At 33.4% G+C, this 19,364-nt stretch overlaps 1 protein-coding gene across 3 annotated transcripts in view; it reads right to left on the bottom strand.

The window, feature by feature from the left end:
* Nucleotides 1-19,055, bottom strand: part of LOC109848586 (rab3 GTPase-activating protein catalytic subunit) — a 24,695-nt gene extending 5,640 nt beyond the window's left edge. The window contains exons 1-17 of one of the 3 annotated variants that reach the window (XM_020418157.1): nucleotides 18,823-19,055; nucleotides 18,678-18,721; nucleotides 18,532-18,595; nucleotides 9,082-9,196; nucleotides 8,902-8,969; nucleotides 8,203-8,300; nucleotides 6,982-7,153; nucleotides 6,506-6,734; nucleotides 5,197-5,323; nucleotides 4,599-4,708; nucleotides 4,429-4,521; nucleotides 3,196-3,324; nucleotides 2,957-3,090; nucleotides 2,742-2,828; nucleotides 2,517-2,590; nucleotides 1,058-1,238; nucleotides 895-966 (exon numbers count right to left, since the gene is read on the bottom strand). In XM_020418157.1, the coding sequence (XP_020273746.1) occupies nucleotides 895-966; nucleotides 1,058-1,238; nucleotides 2,517-2,590; nucleotides 2,742-2,828; nucleotides 2,957-3,090; nucleotides 3,196-3,324; nucleotides 4,429-4,521; nucleotides 4,599-4,708; nucleotides 5,197-5,323; nucleotides 6,506-6,734; nucleotides 6,982-7,153; nucleotides 8,203-8,300; nucleotides 8,902-8,969; nucleotides 9,082-9,196; nucleotides 18,532-18,595; nucleotides 18,678-18,721; nucleotides 18,823-18,906 (1,881 nt within the window). In that variant the 5' untranslated portion in view covers nucleotides 18,907-19,055. Of the gene's footprint in view, nucleotides 1-894; nucleotides 967-1,057; nucleotides 1,239-2,516; nucleotides 2,591-2,741; nucleotides 2,829-2,956; nucleotides 3,091-3,195; nucleotides 3,325-4,428; nucleotides 4,522-4,598; nucleotides 4,709-5,196; nucleotides 5,324-6,505; nucleotides 6,735-6,981; nucleotides 7,154-8,202; nucleotides 8,301-8,901; nucleotides 8,970-9,081; nucleotides 9,197-11,516; nucleotides 11,590-18,531; nucleotides 18,596-18,677; nucleotides 18,722-18,822 lie in introns of those variants that run through there. The other 2 variants (XM_020418158.1, XM_020418159.1) reach the window with 2 other exon arrangements.

Genomic DNA, 19,364 nt, shown 5'->3' with positions numbered 1-19,364 from the left:
GCAAAAGAGAATCAACAAAAAAAATCCCACCTAACCCCCAACACACAAGTTGTGTGTTTGGATGACCAATGAATCATGTCTACCTTGCATAGTAAATTGCAAGGACAAAATATCATGAGTTGCAAATCACATAAATTAGCAAACCATTCTGACTGCATTTGTGTCGCCCATCATCCACAGCCAAATCTCCATCAGTGAAGTATTTGTAATTAACAATGATTGTCCTAAACTACCTGACAACCTTCATACTGCAACCTGAGTTTTAAGCATTTGTGCCTAAAAGCTTTGCCCAGCAACCAAGTTCACACATACACTCCTCATTTTCTCAGTAGGCTTAAACCTCAAAAATCGTAGGAAGTTTTCTTTCTCCTGTATTAATCAATGCACAAATAAGATAAAAGAAACTGGATATGGAAATTAAGTGTAATGACACTAACGTGTATTATCAATAGCAGTAGCAAGTACAGAACCCGAATTTCTTGAATATATCATATATGTAATATATAATTTTCTTGGATTTTGGAAGTATTAAATATAAAGGAAATTTGATTCAAGTGGAGTTTTCAGGTCGTACAAGCAAAAAACAGGAGAAAAAAATTAGAATGTGATAAAGACAACTCACAATTGTTTACTTCTTGGCAACAATGGTAACAGGATGACATGAGAATACATATGTTAGAAAAAGATGTGGCCATAGGGAACGTTATTCTGCTATCTACAGAAGACCATAAGTAAGCACTAAAATGAGTTTGCATATTGTGATTGCACTAAAGCTGCTGAAATGTCCAACAAGGAGCCTTGACTGTGGATTTGACTAAGGACCATACTCAACACCAGCATGAAAGATTCATATAAGTTATAACCCAGTACTATTTTGAGAGAATACAGACTTACAAATGCATCACCAAAAGCTTCGACTGCACGGAGCCTTTCTTCATGCATATCTTCTGTCATAGGTGGTGCTTCCTGAAAATTGAAGACTAGATAAGCACTCATACAAGTCAAGGTGCTCGAAAAACTGTATACAGAGTGCAAGATGAAGATGGCCATTAAAAACCTGGGTATATGGAGCATGCATCTTCTGAAATGAATGCAGAAGTGTAGAAGATTCTAGAATACGAGCCGATCCCCTCCTTGACGTATTCACATTTCGTTGCTCATCAGATGCTATTCCATGACTAGGATTCACACTAACAGTTGCATTTTCTGTGCCATCGTGGCCATTTGGTATCAAATAACTGTATCAGAAAAAAGAATCTGAGACATTCAGACACCTAACAACATAAGCATGTATGACTTACAGAGGATGCGTAGGCTGAATATCTACTACATAGTATACCCAGGCAAGCAAATTAGGCTGGGTTCATCTAGATCTGTTCCATTCTCTATTTAAACTATCTAGATCTGTTCCATTCTCTATTTAAACTTTGAATGATTGGCTGGATCACTGGTAAGCAAGAAACTGTAAATAACAAAAGCAAAATTTACTTGAAATTAAAGTCCTGCTTAGCTAATCCTGTAAAATAAAGGAAATTATTTTGTGTGGAAGTAAATTGACTCGTTTAACTAAAATTTATATCTTACGAGAGGACCAGATGGACAGAATAGTTCAATCAGCAGCAACAATAAAGCCTCGAAAAAGTTGAATTACTCAAAAGATACATGAATTCTCATTTTTATCTACATTGCTCTTGAGTCTCAACCCAAGAGTTGCGCTCGAGAGGCATATCATATTCATTAAAATTGCATATGAATGATCCATATTCCCCTTTTTTACCCTTCAAAGAAGCTTAAAAATATGCTAACATCATTTACCACTGTAATATCATCTAGGCTCTTTTCACCATTTGCCTTACTGAAAACTAACAATCAAATCTCAGGTACTGATTTCTTATTACAATGCCTAGACATATTCGTTGGAGCTCTTTCTTAACATTATTATCATCTTGCAAAAATAAATATTTCTGCTGTCACCGATTATAGCAAATCCAATTTTTCCTCATTTATTGAAGTATCTTATGGTAAGATTACCCGCATGCTAGAACATTTACTTGTAGCATGTCACCTTGATACACACAGTCGGGCATCTTCTAGGACTAAAATCCTAGAAAATATATTTATCACTCTGTTCCCATTCTACAATAATATAACCCAGAGAAAAGGGCATTGCTTAGAAATATAAAGGTGGTAGCTATGGCTCAAAATTCTCCACTGCACACTGATCGATAATTTTTAAACTAAAAAAGAACGAAATAGGGGAAACGGTAACTTGATAAGAGAGAGAAGGCAACTCTCGAAGTTAGGCAACTCTCGAAGTATAAAAACTATGTAATATCTCATTGTAACCCACCGCTAATAATGATATCCAATAAGTGACTGGAAAATTCAAAAATTCTTGAAAAGCAACAATGACATTGTTGTTAATCTGTCTGGATGCTTTAGCGTCAAATAATGCATGATGGCGCCACAAGTTATAACAAATATAGGAGCTTGTGTCTGGTTGCTTGCTTTTTTACCTGCAATTCTTATCATCCGGAGAATGTTCATGTACTGGATCGTGACAGTGATTGCCTGCATTCTGGAAGTCAGACTGCATTTTACATCAAAGGATTGATTAGCCATTCATGAACAACATAATAAGTTAAATAAAAGGCTCGAGAATATAAGAAATTTACTTCAAATATATAGTACGAAAATGTAGATAAAAATGTAGATAAAGCCCATGAAGAGATGAAATTCACCTTATTCTCATCAGAAATTTGTCCTTTGCTTTTGTTGCTACTGTGGAAGTTATCTAACAAGCCCTTCTTCTGAATGCATATTGCAAGCTTACAAGAAGGCAATAAACGCAAATCATCTTTAGAATCATATAAGCCTCTTTCAGTTAGAAAATCTCTCCCAGATCAAGACAGACTAGAAAGAAAAAGATGGTAGAGCACTATATCAAAAAAATTACCATTTGCAGCTTTTGATGAACAAGACAGGTGGAAAGATCGATGCTGGAGTCAGTTGACATTCTGGGTAATGGCTGTGACTCTTCCCAGCACCAACGAACCTCTCGAACAAACTCAATCCAGAGTGTTGCTATTGCTGATTATATAAAGAGAAAACAAATGTATGAAAGATTGCCCAACCAAAAAGGAGACGGGACTAAACCAGTGTACAAGCAAGCACAAAAGTCAAGACTGTCCAAACCTCGTATATTGCAATTGCCAAACCACATTGCATGTAAACAGAACTGTGCAAACAGAGAATCCAGAGGCGCTCCTTTGATAACCCGGGACTTTTTATGTTCAAGCTGAACATAGTTTGAACTTTGACCTCCTAAAACATAATTTGTCAAATGGTTAAGTGCTAAGTATTCAAAAGGAGATTACATGCTACTCCATCATATACTGATTGTAGCCATACAATAATTACACATAATAAAGCAATAAAAGAGTGTGACTCCATGACAGACATTTACAGTTTTGGCTAATAAAATGCAAGAGTAAATACAGAGCACAAAAGAAATTGTTCTATTTACTGCACTAACCGTAGCTTATCTCATCGTTTTGCTTTCTACTTGATCAAAGGGGAAAGAGGGCTATTAATCAATGAAAAGCATGTTAAGATCAAAATTGATTGGATTCATAATGTAACTGGAGTCCTGAATTTCCAACTTTCAGAGATTCTGATACGTTAAAAAACTTGGAAGCTCAGATACGTGAGAATTACTGCCTCAATCTGATGATATATCTATTCAAAATGTTATGATGACATCACCTTTCCAGTGCAATTGTGACATGAAATTTCAAGCCCATACTACACTGGCTTAATATTTACACAATTATTTGCTTAAAAGGAGTCCAATTAGCTAGATGGATTGTGGATTATATAATACATATTGAAAAAACATAGTAATACATATACCATAAAAACATAGGTGGCTTCCCAGGTAAAATTTCAAAAGGATTCTATGGAACACTTTTAACCACGTGAACACTAACACCTGTAACATGTTCAGGTAACCAATACAGAAGGCTTTTTTTACAAGCTGGGAAAATGAGAAAGTAATCAAAATATAACACTGATATGCCTCATAATAGTGTATTAAATTATGGGTGTGTGGACCATGGATCACATGTTCAGGTAGGGGCTGCATACTGGCTTCTCTACATGCTTGGGAAAAGGATAAACTATCTTAGATACTTCACAGTAATACAAGATATGGACACTGAGTCATAGACAGACATATGCATGATGGAGGGAGGGAGGAAGGGAGGGAGATTCTTTTGAAAGCATGAGGATGCTAGAAAGAAGAATCATATCCAGATATCCATTGAAATGTGGTTGTATCTTGGTGGCACCATGAGTAACCACACAATGGTTCATCGCAACCTTGAGTTTTAACAATTACATGGCATTCTTAGAAAGGTGAAGTGGTACCTTCATGAAAGAGCTCCTTTAGGATGCGATCAACAGCAGTAGGAGGAGGTACTGAAGACGTAGACTTTGAATTATCAGAACCCATATTTTCAGCTGGCTAACATAGCAAAGCAAGATATTAGGATTACAGTACATCATTCTGTAACTGAAATATGAGCATGTTTGCATACCTGATGTGAAATCTTCCAAAAAAAGGGCCTCAAATGACTTGTCTAGCGCACCTACTAGAAGATATAGTTGGGAGGCAAACCCAGTCAACTTACCCAATGAATCATCAATCCTGTAAGGAAGAGAGGCGATATCGAAGATGATATTAGTTTCTGCAGATGATAAGAGTGCTATATACTTTTCATACTTATAGTTTCAATGAAAGATAAACTTGTACAATGCTACTGGCTATTTTGTCTTAATTTTCCTTTCTGTAAAATAAATATTGCTATTCTAGCGACTTCTTGCTATTGGTTGTTACATTTTAATAAATATTATAAGTACTTTAAAGAAATTCCCAGTGCATAAGATAAAAAGTGAAGAAACATTCTCTAGTGCATAAGATATGTCCAAATCCATTTACCAATTTATGTGAGCATATAGTGTTGTCCCAGTTTTCAAGGTTATTACACAGTTATGTCTGTATCGTATTACATTAATGTGTCCATAACCATAAAACCTATACAACAAGTAATACAAACTATCAAACTTGTATATCTAGAGTTATAGAAATTTAGGTATACAAACAATGGTTTTTGAAGTTTGGTGATCGTTACTTACATATTCGGAGATACAATAAGATAAATTAGCCACTTCTCCGCATCAAATGAGGAAGCATTCTCTAACTCAGCCATCTCAAGGGAACCTTCAAAAATCTTACTTGGCCAGATGGCAGTCAATTCAAAACCTTAAATACATAAATAAGTTCCATATTAGAATCAACATTTATTGCAGCCATGAAAGTGTGATGGATAACCAATAAAATATTTATTTCTTCGAGAAAATTAGTTTTAATATCAGACTATCAACTAAAAGGAGGGGCTAACTAGTAATAGACTAACTGACAAACATAATTGCATTGTACAAAAGCTAGAACATATGAATTAGTAAGAGGCTAATGAACCTACTCATCTACATTTTCATTGACGTAGAAGAATGAATATACCCCTCCCCTGCCACAAAAGGAAAGTTATTCTAGCATAATATATTAGCACTCCAAATAGTACTTTGATAAGAACATAGTAAATAGATGTCCACCAGTCTGATAAGAACATAGTAAATAGATGTCCACCAGTCAGCACTTATTCAATGATAATTATAATTGCCAACTGTTTTCTATTGCTCTCTCAACTGTGGACTAAAGGAGTGGAAATTTGCGAGTTTTGCACACTAGTCAACTGGCCTCACACTCGTCAACAGGCCTCGAGTGAATTTGACAAAAGTTCTACGAAGAAGTTCTGCAAGTTATATTTCTTTTTTAAGTGATTCGCTCCTCTAGCATTTTTGTTAAATGGTTTGGGTGTCACTTTGATGTGATTCAGCTAGACGTAAAAGAAACCAAATGGGGGTAGGGGCAGAAGTTAAAACAAAGTAAAAAAATTTATGGAAGAAAAACATTACAGGTTAAGTTATTTCCTCTTTTTTCGCCTCTCATGAATCTCATGATAGTGGTTTGAACAGGAGAATCATGCCATGCATAGGATTCATCTGAACTGTACAATATTGAGATTGAAAATGTTGAAAGGCCGACCATTCAAGTATGCATTATGTTCAAGCATCAGCGACAAACCAGAATAATTAAGATAACCAAACTTTTAAGAAATGATTTGTAACTGGTAGTGAATAACTCCATTTTCAAATGTTACTTAGATCATAATAGCATATTTTGTCCAAATAAGCAAGATGGTCGAAATCTTGAATAACAAGAAAGAGATAAGACAAATACAAAGGTGTCATTGAAAGGCTGAGAAGACCAAAGATTTCCCTCTATCAAATGGGATTGCGATTAAGCTACGCTCTTGTAAGCCAATAAGAAGAATTTTCAAAAACCTGAATGCATCCTCAGCTCCACAATGAAAACAAATAATACCTTTAACTGGATCCTCCGCAGAGTACCACTCTGCCCAAGGGTAATCATCATCCCACTGTGACACGATATGATTAATCCCATCTGTATCTCCTTTTGATTCTTTATCTTCAGTTTCTAAGTTCTCTCCATCACCATCGTCATCCTCATCATATGGAGGTGTTCTATATGTCAGCTTCATTGTGCAGTGAACTTCAATGAAGGTAGTTGAGAAATCTATTGAGGACAAGGCCTCCAAAACAAATAAAAAATAGTTTAGTTTGCAAGAGAACACGGAAAAGCATTGCAATAAATGAGGCAATGAAAAATATGATAGGCCGACTTCCTCATTGTTATATTTGCAGGGATTTTTTCAAGGTCATCAAGCAGTTATATTACAATTATAGCTGGAAAAGAAAATGAATAAATAAGAAACAAGTTTGATTTAGTAAAAGCATGATCTTTAATATAAATAATGGTTTACTTTAATTCATACTCACAAATTTGGAGACAAATAATTCATACAGTCCCTCCATATGCATGAGCCTCACGGGAACTTGGCTGCCAATTCTATCAGAATCAAACCTTCTAGTGAAAGTTGTTCCCATATTCTGAATCCCGATATATGCTTTTCTAGACGGATCATGGACTGGAACAAAAGCAGGCCAATTACTGCAATGTAAATCAAATCAGCATTAGTCCACATTGGATGTTACAAGTACAAAGATAAGAATCGAAAAAGATCAAGACTTTGCAACTGTTTTAAGAAAGAGCGTCAGAATATAAAAATTAATAAAAACTCAGATGCGGGGAAATTCTTTAAAATGTTTATTACATCTAATAATTCTAAAGCAAATCTTTTAACACACTTCAGATTATTCATGTTCAAAATAGACAGCCTGGGGAACAAGTATTAAAAAACCAAGAACCTTAGCCATTACAAGTATAACGTGTTAGGCATCATATAACCAGTTAATAATCATATCACGACTATACAACTGTACGACCGGAAAATATAATGTTTTTGAAGTTACAAAATGTCATTCTGGATTGAGATATTAAAAAAAAAGGTATTCTTCTACCCTCTTTTCCCTTCACAAGGTTGAAAAAAATCACTTAACTAATTCACACTTTAACAATCGATAAAATTATGACATAGTGTAATGTTAATTATGTCTTCAAGTTTATAATTTAGTAAAAAAAGAAAAATCAGATGTAAACCCTCCCATCTACCTCCTTCTATCATGCCAGAATTTTGCTACCTGAATGGTTCACTAATTTGTATCACTGACTAGTAAAACAAAAAAATCAAATTGTACAATGTAGTGAAACCATATGCACCTAAATTGGCAAAAGGTACTACCAAATTAACAAATACAATTTTGTATGTTTTTTAACAGTATTAAAATTCACTAGAGCAAATCGCTTATCCTAATTAAAGTATGGTAAAGCTACAATGCAAAAATGTATAGAAAAAACAAATGTTCACATAAAAAATGACAGAATTGTATATGGAAACAAACTTTCATAAAGAAGATATCAGTATATTTATTCTGCACTGTATAATCTGTGTATCAGTATGTGGTATTGAGTTATCTTATTGACTTTAACCACTTATGTTTGCATTAATCCTCCATTTCATCAGTAAAAAATATGAAGGAAACTTTTGTACTAATATGATTTCTCTATGTATCTTAACATTTGAACGGTAAAATAACCACCTTCCACAGTTCGATAAAGCGGTTGCAACGGCGCTTAAAAGCTTGCTTGATTCGGGTGCATCAAGGACAACACCACTAGCACTCAGCGGGGCAATAACCTGGTAGCGGATGGTGAATCAGTATTCTCTATGCTAAAAACATCATATAGAACAAAATTATAGAGTACCCATTGAAGAGAATACTTTAGATGTATGAATGAATACAACTGTCAGAAAACGCTTTACAGAGCTAAACCATTGGATAGGAAAACCAACATATGAAAGTGAAAAAGGTAAACATGAGTAATTCCAATGACATAATTTGACCTTGCCAGTTGCCATAACTCCAGAGGTTTGGTGGAATGGAAGGAACTTAAAGAGTATCAAATTTAATAATTTAGTCACATCCTCAGTTATAAGTCAGAAGTTAGAACCATGAAATGATAGAGCCTAAGAGGTAAAAAGCTTAACCCTACGCGATATGTTTTGCTGTCAGGAAAAATTAAAGGACTGACATGCTTCAAATCCAACATGGTATGTGTAGGGCAAATTAGTGTCAGCTAATTATCAGAAACTGATATTTATGTTTCTTGGCAAGGAAGCAGTGGTGTTTGTAATTATCATTGATGAACCTGAACTTAGCAACAAATATGAATAGTTTATGATCAAATCCTCCTATTGTGAAGCTCGAGAGTTACATGGAATGTAAGAAGTGATTTACCAGAAACTGAGACACTCCAAAGGATAGTTGTATTTTGTGTAAATCATCATCCCATGGTTCAGTTTTATCTAGTCATTAAGAATCAGGAGTCAGTCAAGAAACTTGCAGTATATTCACGATAGGAACCTATTCTCAGTTATAAAGTACAAATGGTTGGTTTCCATCGGATTGAAGCATTACCATCTTTGAAAACCTCAAAGTAGTACTCCATGCAATATAACTTCATGCTATATTTCAATTCACGTTTAACCTTGTACAAATTCCTTCTAGAATCCAAAAATTCTGCACCTTTCTCCTGCAAAAAACAGCAAAAAGAGTGCTACTACCGGAAATCCCAAACAAAAATACATATTCATAACGCATAAATACAAAGCTAGTGAAGAAATATAACAGAGAAAAGACATGAAAAAATGACAAGCCAAGAAGAAAAAATGAATATGGGGCAATGAAATGGCAGAATCTTGTTTTAAGGGCTTAAACAAAGAAGTAGGGATGCATTCGGTCCGGATACGGCTCGGACAGGATACATACATATATATATAGAGAGAGAGAGAGAAAGAAAAAAAAAACTTATGTCAACTTAAGTGGATCATCCACCAAAGTTTCTATCCATTGATGAAAAGTCTCTTCATATGATGCACGGATCTCTAGGTATCATCAATGGATAGAAACTTTGGTGGATGGTCCACTTAAGTTGACATAAGTTTCTCTCTCTCTCTCTCTCGCTAGCTCGTGGGGAATATTGTGTAGACGGAGGAGAGGATATTGAACTGTTTATAGTTATATCTTCTTCTTCGTTCACATGTATATATAAAAGAAAAGGAAAAACAATAAAACAGTAAAGACGGAAGCAAGAGAATATACAACGGAAGCTAATACAAAAATGAAGAACTTTAAAGCAAACTAAGTAGTAGTAGTATTAACAAGAGGCACACTTACATACTTGACGGAAAGTAAACTTAAAAACTTACAAACTAGGAGCTGGGTGATGAACTACTCAGCTCCGGAGTAATAGTACTAGTACACACTTATCTTACAAACACTCAAAATAAAACTTGAAAGCAAATCTCACTCAAACTCAAACTAAAAAACTAAAAGAGAGAATAAGAGGAATTCTCAAGAGAATCTCACACTTCACCCTCCAAAAAGCCTCCTCTCACTTCATGAGCTTCTCCCCCTTTTATAGATGTTTAGAGATACTATTCTAAGATGTCTTCATAACTTGTGGGCCCATGCGAGCAAGTTCGTCAAAACCTACTAGAGGTCAGGGGGTAGAGTAGCCTTTTGAAAAAAGTAACTTCATGCTTAAGTATCCAAAGAGGGGAATCCAAAGTAGCATATTGTATGTAGACATATCTATTGTCATTTCTTCTGCAGTTGCTACTTTTAGGTGTGAATAAAATTTACATAAAATTTAATTGTTTTAAACTAGAAAAAGATATTGATAAGAGTTGATTGACTTGGTGTTTAAATCAACGAGATTAATCATATACGGGATTTACCATAAGTTAATGGCATATCACATATTGTCCCATGTATGGGTTATTTCCTCTGTCATATCACTGTCGATAGATATATCATTCGAAGAGTGGAATTCTCCTTCTTGACTGATGTCACTCTCTTGGTATTGTTTTGCTGCTATGAAAACATCATAAGCTTCTCTTATTTCTGGGCTAATCGGTAGATTAGTCATCCATTGATCAATGACTGTTTTGGTCGCTCTGTGGTGAGAAGTTTCACCCATATTAATGTTAGTACAGATAATTCGAAGTTCATCGGTCATGTAATAGGAATAATCTTCAAGTAAATACTCAAGTTTTTTATAGAACCAGATGGTGCTTTGAAAGCGATCCAACCCTAAATCGTAGTTTTCTTCATGGAACCATTTATGAGTATGGAGACCAGTGATTGTAGAAATTTTCCAAATTTGTAAGCTTGGAAAATATTCAAAACCGTTTCTTTCGTGTAAAGTAGCTATAATATTAAATTGAAGATGTGCCAAACTTATTAGAGATAAGAAGATGACAGTCTTGATAATGGCAGGTCTTTAAACCACATTAGATTGTAGAAGAATGATGGTTCTTTTGAGATTCTCAATTCACAGACAAGTCCAGCATCTATATGTGGGGTATAAAGAGGAATATCAGGAAGACTTATCGTGAATCTGGGAGAGTTACATGTCGTATTAGGAAGTGTAAATTCCTTGTGATCGTTTAAAAGAAAAATGATATTGTCATCTTCAACTTTTGCCTTAATAACATCTTGAGGCAAAATATTTAGTTTGGCCCATAGTTACTCTCTGTTAAGACGTTCTCTGTAAATATTTTGCTGGATATATTCTGGTATTCCAAGGATTTGAAACATCCCATAAGATGTTAATGAGACTTTGTTGGAGTAAGGATAAAGATAATTAATCTCATATGAAATATCTATAAATCTTTCTGTCAGCTGATTATTCTGTTTAATAAATTGCTCCTTTTTCTTTTAAAAGATGGACTAAATGAGTCATATGAACTCTGATTTGTTTTTTCTCTTGAGCGCAGATATTGTTCCATAAATTATTAATGATCATATAGTTAGGACTTTGTAGCCCTGGGTTATAAAAACATTTCAACCTCTTTAAGGTAGATGCTGGAGTTAAGCAAATAGATTTTCCTTTAGCTTGTGAGATTAAAGCTTGATGAGTCATCTTCTTCCTGCAAAATGTTCAAAAATGTGTATTTGAGTTTAGTATTTCATTAAAGTAGCAAAAAAATATTTCTAGTTGTTTCCAATGTTCTTCAAAATTATGTGAAAAAAGAATTATTACTGTGGTTAATAGGATGAGAAATTCTCGACATTCATGGAAATAGTGTTTTAAGAACTATAGATATTCTTGTTGAAAGTAAGTATAGCAAGGCGGCTTTCGTCTCCAAGTATAGAAAGAGAAAGGGAGGATGAGAATAGTTTTCCATTGATTTTTCTCTATGATTTGCATTTGTCAAAAACAGTTTTCCAAGTATAGAATGAGTATTATACTTTTTCTGAAATCGTGAACAGAATTCAAAATGATAAGAAGATTGAAAGTAAAGTAAATATTGAAGGACTTCAAAAAGAACAAGGAAATATAAAAATCGAACTTCTTGAACTTAAACAAAAAATAAAAAATTTAGAAACTTAGAAAATAAAACCATAGAGTCATAGACGAATTTGAAGGTTTCAAAGAAATAAAAACCTTTGAACATGAACAAAATTCTAATGATAATGAATTTATAAATTCCATAGAAAAACATGTTGAGAAAAAATGAAGATGTAATATCATGCTTAACATTATGGAAGAATACTCAGTTCAGCATACAGCTTTAATCGATACTAGAGCAGATGTAAATTGCATTAGAGAAGATCTTGTTCCTCTAAGATTTTATGAGAAAACATTTCATCTGGTTAGCACTGCTAATGGTCAGGCTCTCAAAGCTCGATATAAACTCACCAATACTTATATTTGCAATGGAGGTCTAAAAATTAAAGCTTCTTTCATCCTATTCAAAGACCCCAAACAAGGTATTATATTGGGAACCCCTTTTATCAATAATCTTAAGCCTTTTATTTTAAATGCTCATGGTATCCATACAAAGGCCAATGACCTCAACGTCTCTTTTTGGTTTAATAAAGAACTGAAGACATATTAGTTATTCGCCTATTCTCTGCCTTACATTTTAAAGAAAAATTTATAAATGTTCTTTCTAATATAACAGATAAGGATAAAGATTGTCCAAACTCTTTTAACATGAAAATTCTTAATAATAAAAGGCATATTCATCTTTCATATATCAAAGAGTTCTCTCGTATCTCTTTTGACAATAGACATTTTGACATACCAGTACGAATGAACGAAACTCTTCTGAACTTTTGCAAAGAAGAAATTGAAAGGCTCATCAAAGATAATCTAATAAAAACTGACTATAATACATGTTGTTTATAGACTAATTCTGAACATGGAGTCACTAGTCAAATTATTGGTTATAAGAAATCAAATAATTTGGTTTGGGTTAATTATCAAGTGCCAGACTATCAAATTGATAATATTGTACATGGAAAGATATTCTCAAAATTTTACATAAAAATGGGTTTTTGGCAAATGCAAATCCTAGAGAAAAATCAATGGAAAATTGTTCTCATCCTCCCTTTCTCTTTCTATACTTGGAGACGAAGGTCGTCGGGCTATACTTACTTTCAAACAAAATTTCTATAGTTCTTAAAACACTATCTCCATGAATGTTGAGAATTTCTCATCTTACTACCCACAATAATAATTCTCTTTTCACATAATTTTGAAGATCATTGGAAACAGCTAGAAATATTTTTTCGCTACTTTAATGAAATACTAAACTCAAATACACATTTTCGAATATTTTACAGGAAAAAGATGACTCATCAAGCTTTAATCTCACAAGCTAAAGAAAAATCTATTTGCTTAACTCCAACATCCCCCTTAAAGAGGTTGAAATGTTTTTATAACCCAGGACTACAAAGTCCCAACTGTATGATCATTAAATAATCTATGGAACATTATCTGCACTCAAGAGAAAAAACAAATCAGAGTTCATATGACTCATTTAGTCAATTTTTTAAAAGAAAAGGATGAGGAATTTATTAAACAGAATAATCAGCTGACATAAAGATTTATATATCTTTCATATGAGATTAATTATCTCTATCCTTACTCCAACAAAGTCCCATTAACATCTCATGAGATGTTTTAAATCCTTGAAATACCAGAATATATCCAGCAAAATATTTGCATAGAACGTCTTAACAGAGAGCAACTATGGGCCAAATACTTTGCCTCAAAATGTTCAAAAGGTTATTAAGCCAAAAGTTGAAGATGACAATACCATTTTTCTTCTAAACGATCAAAAGGAATTTACACTTCCTAATACGACATGTAACTCTCCCTGATTCGCGACAAGTCTTCCCAATATTCCTCGTTATATCCCACATATAGATGCTGGACTTGTCTGTAAATTGAGAATCTCAAGAGAACCACCATTCTTCTACAATCCAATACGGTTTAAAGGTCTGTCTGCCATTATCAAGACTGTCATCTTCTTATCTCCAATAAGTTTGGCACATCTTCAATTTAATATTACAGCTGCCTTACATGAAAGAAGCGGTTTTGAATATTTTTCAAGCTTATAAATTTGAAAATTTTCTACAATCACTAGTCTCCATACTCATAAATGGTTTTATGAAGAAAGCTACGATTTAGGGTTGGATCGCTTTCAAAGCACCATCTGGTTTTATAAAAAACTTGAGTATTTACTTGAAGATTTTTCCTATTACATGATCGATGGACTTCGAATTATCTGCACTAACATTAATATGGGCGAAACTTCTCACCACAGAGCAGCCAAAATAGTCATTAATCAATGGATGACTAATCCACCGATTGGTCCAGAAACAAGAGAAGCTTATGATGTTTTCATAGCAGCAAAACAATACCAAGAGAGTGACTTGAGTCAAGAAGGAGAATTCTACTCTTCGAATGATATATCTATCGACAGTGATCTGGCAGAGGAAATAACCCATACATGGGACAATATGTGATATGCCATTAACTTATGGTAAATCCCGTAAATGATTAATCTCAATGACTTAAACACAAAATCAATCAACTCTTATCAACATCTTTTTCTAGTTTAAAACAATATGTGATATGCCATTAACTTATGGTAAATCCCGTATTTGATTAATATCAATGACTTAAACACCAAATCAATTAACTCTTATCAATATTTTTTTAGTTTAAAACAATTAACTTTTATGTAAATTTTATTCACAGCTAAAAGCAACAACTGCAGAAGAAATGACAGCAGATATGTCTACACACAGTATGCTACTTTGGATTCCCCTCTTTGGATACTTAAGCATGAAATTACTTTTGTCAAAAGGCTAATCTACCCCTTAACATCTTGTAGATTTTGACAAACTTGCTGGTGTGGGACCCATAAGTTATGAAGACATATTAGAATAGTATCTTTAAACCTCTATAAAAGGGAGAGAAGCTCATGAAGTGAGGGGAGGTTTTTTGGAAGGTGAAGTGTGAGATCATCTTGAGAATTCCTCTTATTCTCTCTTTAGTTTCTTAGTTTGAAGTTTGAGTTTGAGTGAAGTCTGTTTTCAAGTTTTCTTTTGAGTGTTTGTAAAATAAGTGTGTACTAGTACTATTACTCCGGGGCTGAGCAGTTTATCACCCAGCTCCTAGTTTGTAAGTTTTAAAGTTTACTTTTCGTCAAGTATGTAAGTGTGCCTCTTGTTAATACTACTATTTAGTTTGCTTTAAAGTTCTTCATTTTTGTATTAGCTTCCGTTGTATATTCTTTTGCTTTTGTCTTTACTATTTTACTGTTTTTCCTTTTCTTTTTGATATACATGTGAACGAAGAAGAAAATATAGCTATAAATAGTATATATATCCTCCTACGTCTACACAGTACTCCCCACGAGTTAGCTCTGTCGTATCAAGGCTAAAACAGTCCTGATCACGATTGGTATCAGAGCCAAGTTAGCCGGTGGTGGAGTGGCCTGCGGTAGGGAAACCCGTCCCCCAGCTCACCGGTGTAATTTTATTCACAGCTAAAAAGCAGCAAGTGTAGAAAAAAATGATAGCTGATATGATTACACACAGTATGCTACTTTGGATTCTCATCTTTTAATACTTAAGCATGAAGAAACTTTTGTCAAAAAACTAATCTACAACCTAACCTCTAGTAGGCTTTGACTTTTGACAAATTTGCTCGCGTGGGACCCACAAGTTATGAAGGCATTTTAGTATAGTATCTCTAAACGTCTATAAAAGGGGGAGAAGCTCATGAAGTGAAAGAGAGGCTATCTTAATCATTTGATCTCTTCCTTATCTCATAAAGAAAAATTCCTTTAAGATATTTCTGATGAAATCAAATTAGACAAATTAGACACAAGTTATGAAGGTATTTTTATGGTCCATTTATTATCAGTTGAGAGTTTCTTTTTAATTAAAATTGATTTTTTTCAAGAGGGTACTTTGTCTAAATCACATATTAAAGTAACTATGTTAAGGGGGTTTATTGATAGAAGTATAAAAGATTAGGAGAGTTTTTATGAGACACGCTATAGTTAAGAGGTGTTTTCTAAAATTACACTAAAATTGAGAGGGGTTATCTATAACACCCCCCCCCCCCCCACCCCCAAATTGAATCAGTTGAGTGGATTTTTTAAGATAATCCTCATAGTTGAGAGGGTCTTTTAAAAAATTAACTTTTCTTTTAAATATGGCTTATTTATAATTTGTCCCTCAAAATTTTAATAATTTAATATTAATCCCTAAAATTATGAGTAATTTCAAAAATTTGAGGGAATAACATAGAATTGTTGGATACTTAAAATCAAGGAACTAATATATAAATAACATTTACATATTTGCTCTTATAGGCATTCTATTAAATAATGGCTAATATATTGCTATATTGGTCAATATATCGGGTTAAAGACTTTATCTCGGTAATATTTTATATTGTTTTCTTTTGTTTGGTGATTTTATTGATATATTAACCATTATAGAAAATATGACCGATATATCCCTTCGAAGATATTGAGAAAATAATGTCGTTTTTAATTTGATTGTGGGCTCGAATTTAGAACTATTTAGGAAGCAAAATCAGAACCCACAAAACCCACAAAGGTCACAATTCTTCTCTCAATTCTCTCCACTCTTGCCTCTCCCAAATCTTTAGCATATATCTTGATGTAAATTCTTATGTTTAAAATTCACTAATATGTTAGATTACATATTACAATGTCATGTTATGTATGAATATTATCTCATATGACACCCAGTATTATATACATATCCCTAATTTTTACAGTCCGATATCATAGATTTTATTTGTTTAATATTTATTTGATGTCCAACACATTGTAGTAGTCCTTCGAAAACCTCTTCTAAAGTTTTCTAAGCGAAGTATATACTTTCATGAAATAATTTAAAATCTTGAGACTCATTCAAAATATGATGCTTTAATTTTTCCACATCTCTTCTACTATATAAATATAAGCTAAGCATATGACCTCATATTGTATGATGAGTATTATTTATCAATGGGATCATATACTATTGTTTGTAGATAATAAAACGGATATGAGAAAACTAGATAGAATTGAAAAAAAATATAGTTCATGTGATTGAAATTAGTTGATTAATAAATTCATTATATTTGAAAAGCTAAGATTAGACATCTTGATCATCAAAATTAACCTCAAATCCATAATCTAAGGATTGAAACTATCATAACAGTATGACTAATATGTATCCGGATATTTCGTGTACGGATCCGGATATTTTCCTATAAAACTATATCCATAATTGTATCCTATCGATTATATATTTGAGTAACCATATATGTATCCTAACAGATACGATTACAGATATTTCCTCATATATGGATACGGTTTAGCACCCCTACAAAGAAGACAATAGTGTGAAATTGACTATCACCTTAAAAAATTATCCTACTTAAAGTTCTACATGACTAACACTCTAAAATTTTATCTCACAAATTATCCTAGTTCTAGCTTTTAGTTCTACTTGACTAACTTTCCTATATCTTCCCAAGCCCCATGTGAAAACTCGCTGAATTTCGCCTATTTACCCCTCTAATTTGTTTCCCAAAATATATTAGATCTTTAGCTTATGCCATAAAGCAGAAATGAAAAGGAAGTCACTACACATTGCAAGTCCATAGCAAATGTCAGATAATCATTCTACTTAAGCCTCCCATCTATGGGATAATCCGTGGGATAAAATTTTAAGGTGTTAGTCACATAGAACTAAACCTAGAACAAAATTTTAAGGTGTTAGTCACATAGAACTAAAACTAGAATAAAATTTTACAGTGTTAGTCAAGTGGAACTTTAACAAAACTAGAATTAGGATAATGGTACAAAATTATCCCACTTTTTTTATTTTTCTATACACAAATGAGAGTTCTAGTCTCTCAAATTATTCCAAGTTTTAGCTTGGAACTAGGTGGTAAAAAACTAGAACTCATATTTATTTTTGTTATTTTTTATTTTTCTTTTTTTCTTTACATATTTCCTATTATGGTTATCACCATCATTAGACCATCATAATAATAATAATTGTCAATATCTTATAGTCTAACTAAAAGTTATTTAATAGTAAAGAACATTCTTATAAGCAATTATCAATCAATAATAGTAAGTTTAAAATACATAAATAGTATTTATATCTTCAAAATGCATAAATATATACTTCATGATTATAAAAATTTATCCCACGTTATTTTATCAAAATATCCCGCTTCACAAAATTGTTCCTAGTTATCCCACTAAAATATCCCACTAGCGAAACATTATTCCACTTTAACAATTATCTCATTTTGCATGAAAATGTCCCAATTGACTAACACCCCCTAAATAAAAAAGGGGGAGAAAAGGATAGCATGGTTTGTTGTAGGGAATTGCATTGACTTCAAGGTGCCAAATCCAATAAAATTCCCAGTGATTCACAAATCAACTATGAAGAATTGCATTTCAAAATTGCTCAACTCAGTTCGTAAGATTAAGTATAAAAGAATAACTAATATACTCGAACCTTTAAATTAATTGGACCATCAGCCATCCACTGCCGACAAACAGCCTCTACATCCGAAATTAACCTAGAAAATTTATCAGGCATTAATCAACTACTTACATCCAAATTTTAAACTCAAATTTCATTTTTTTTTTTTTTAGTTTTACCTTTCCCATGAAGATGCAACAGTGAAATCATCGAAGCACTCAAGCTGCAATCAATGTCAACATTCTATCGTTTAGCATACAAGAATATCAAAAATTAAATCACTAGAAATTAGTACGAAATTTTGAGAGATTGAGATTAAAGAACCTCGTTAGGATTCTGATCGTCCTCTTCTTCGTCGAGATCTGATTCGTTCGGTTGTCGGTTTATTGGAGAGCTAGAAGACGCCATGGTCGATTTGAGCGAGCAAGCTCTGAAGTCGCGAGATCGGGGGGGAACGAAAAGGAGAGAGAACAAAGTAATTCGGCACGTTATTTTTTCGCGAATTTTGTAGACGAACGAACGAACGAAAATTTGAGGACTTTGGGAAAAGAAAACAATATGAAACAATTACAAAAGTAGGTTTGGTATTTGGCATTTTCCTAAAAATGCATTTTTTAATCTATAATTATTTTACAATTTTTTAAAATTTAGATTTAGATTTTGCTTTTAGGAAAAATTGCTGGCCCCAAAATTCAAGTTTTAATATGCCACAGCCCCCCAATGTGATACAACCCCTATAATTTGAAAAAATTGTGTCCAGACCCTTCTCCACAAGTTCCAATGCCAACCTCCTTTCCCCAGCTCCGCCTCCCTCCCCTCCTACACCTCCCTCCCCCGCTCCGCCTCTCTCCCATCCTCCACCTCCC

The sequence above is a fragment of the Asparagus officinalis genome, chromosome 7, assembly GCF_001876935.1.
Source record: "Asparagus officinalis chromosome 7, Aspof.V1, whole genome shotgun sequence".
NCBI lineage: Eukaryota > Viridiplantae > Streptophyta > Magnoliopsida > Asparagales > Asparagaceae > Asparagus > Asparagus officinalis.
The sequence above is the reverse complement of the archived record's forward strand: the minus strand, read 5'-3'. Positions and strand labels throughout refer to the sequence as shown.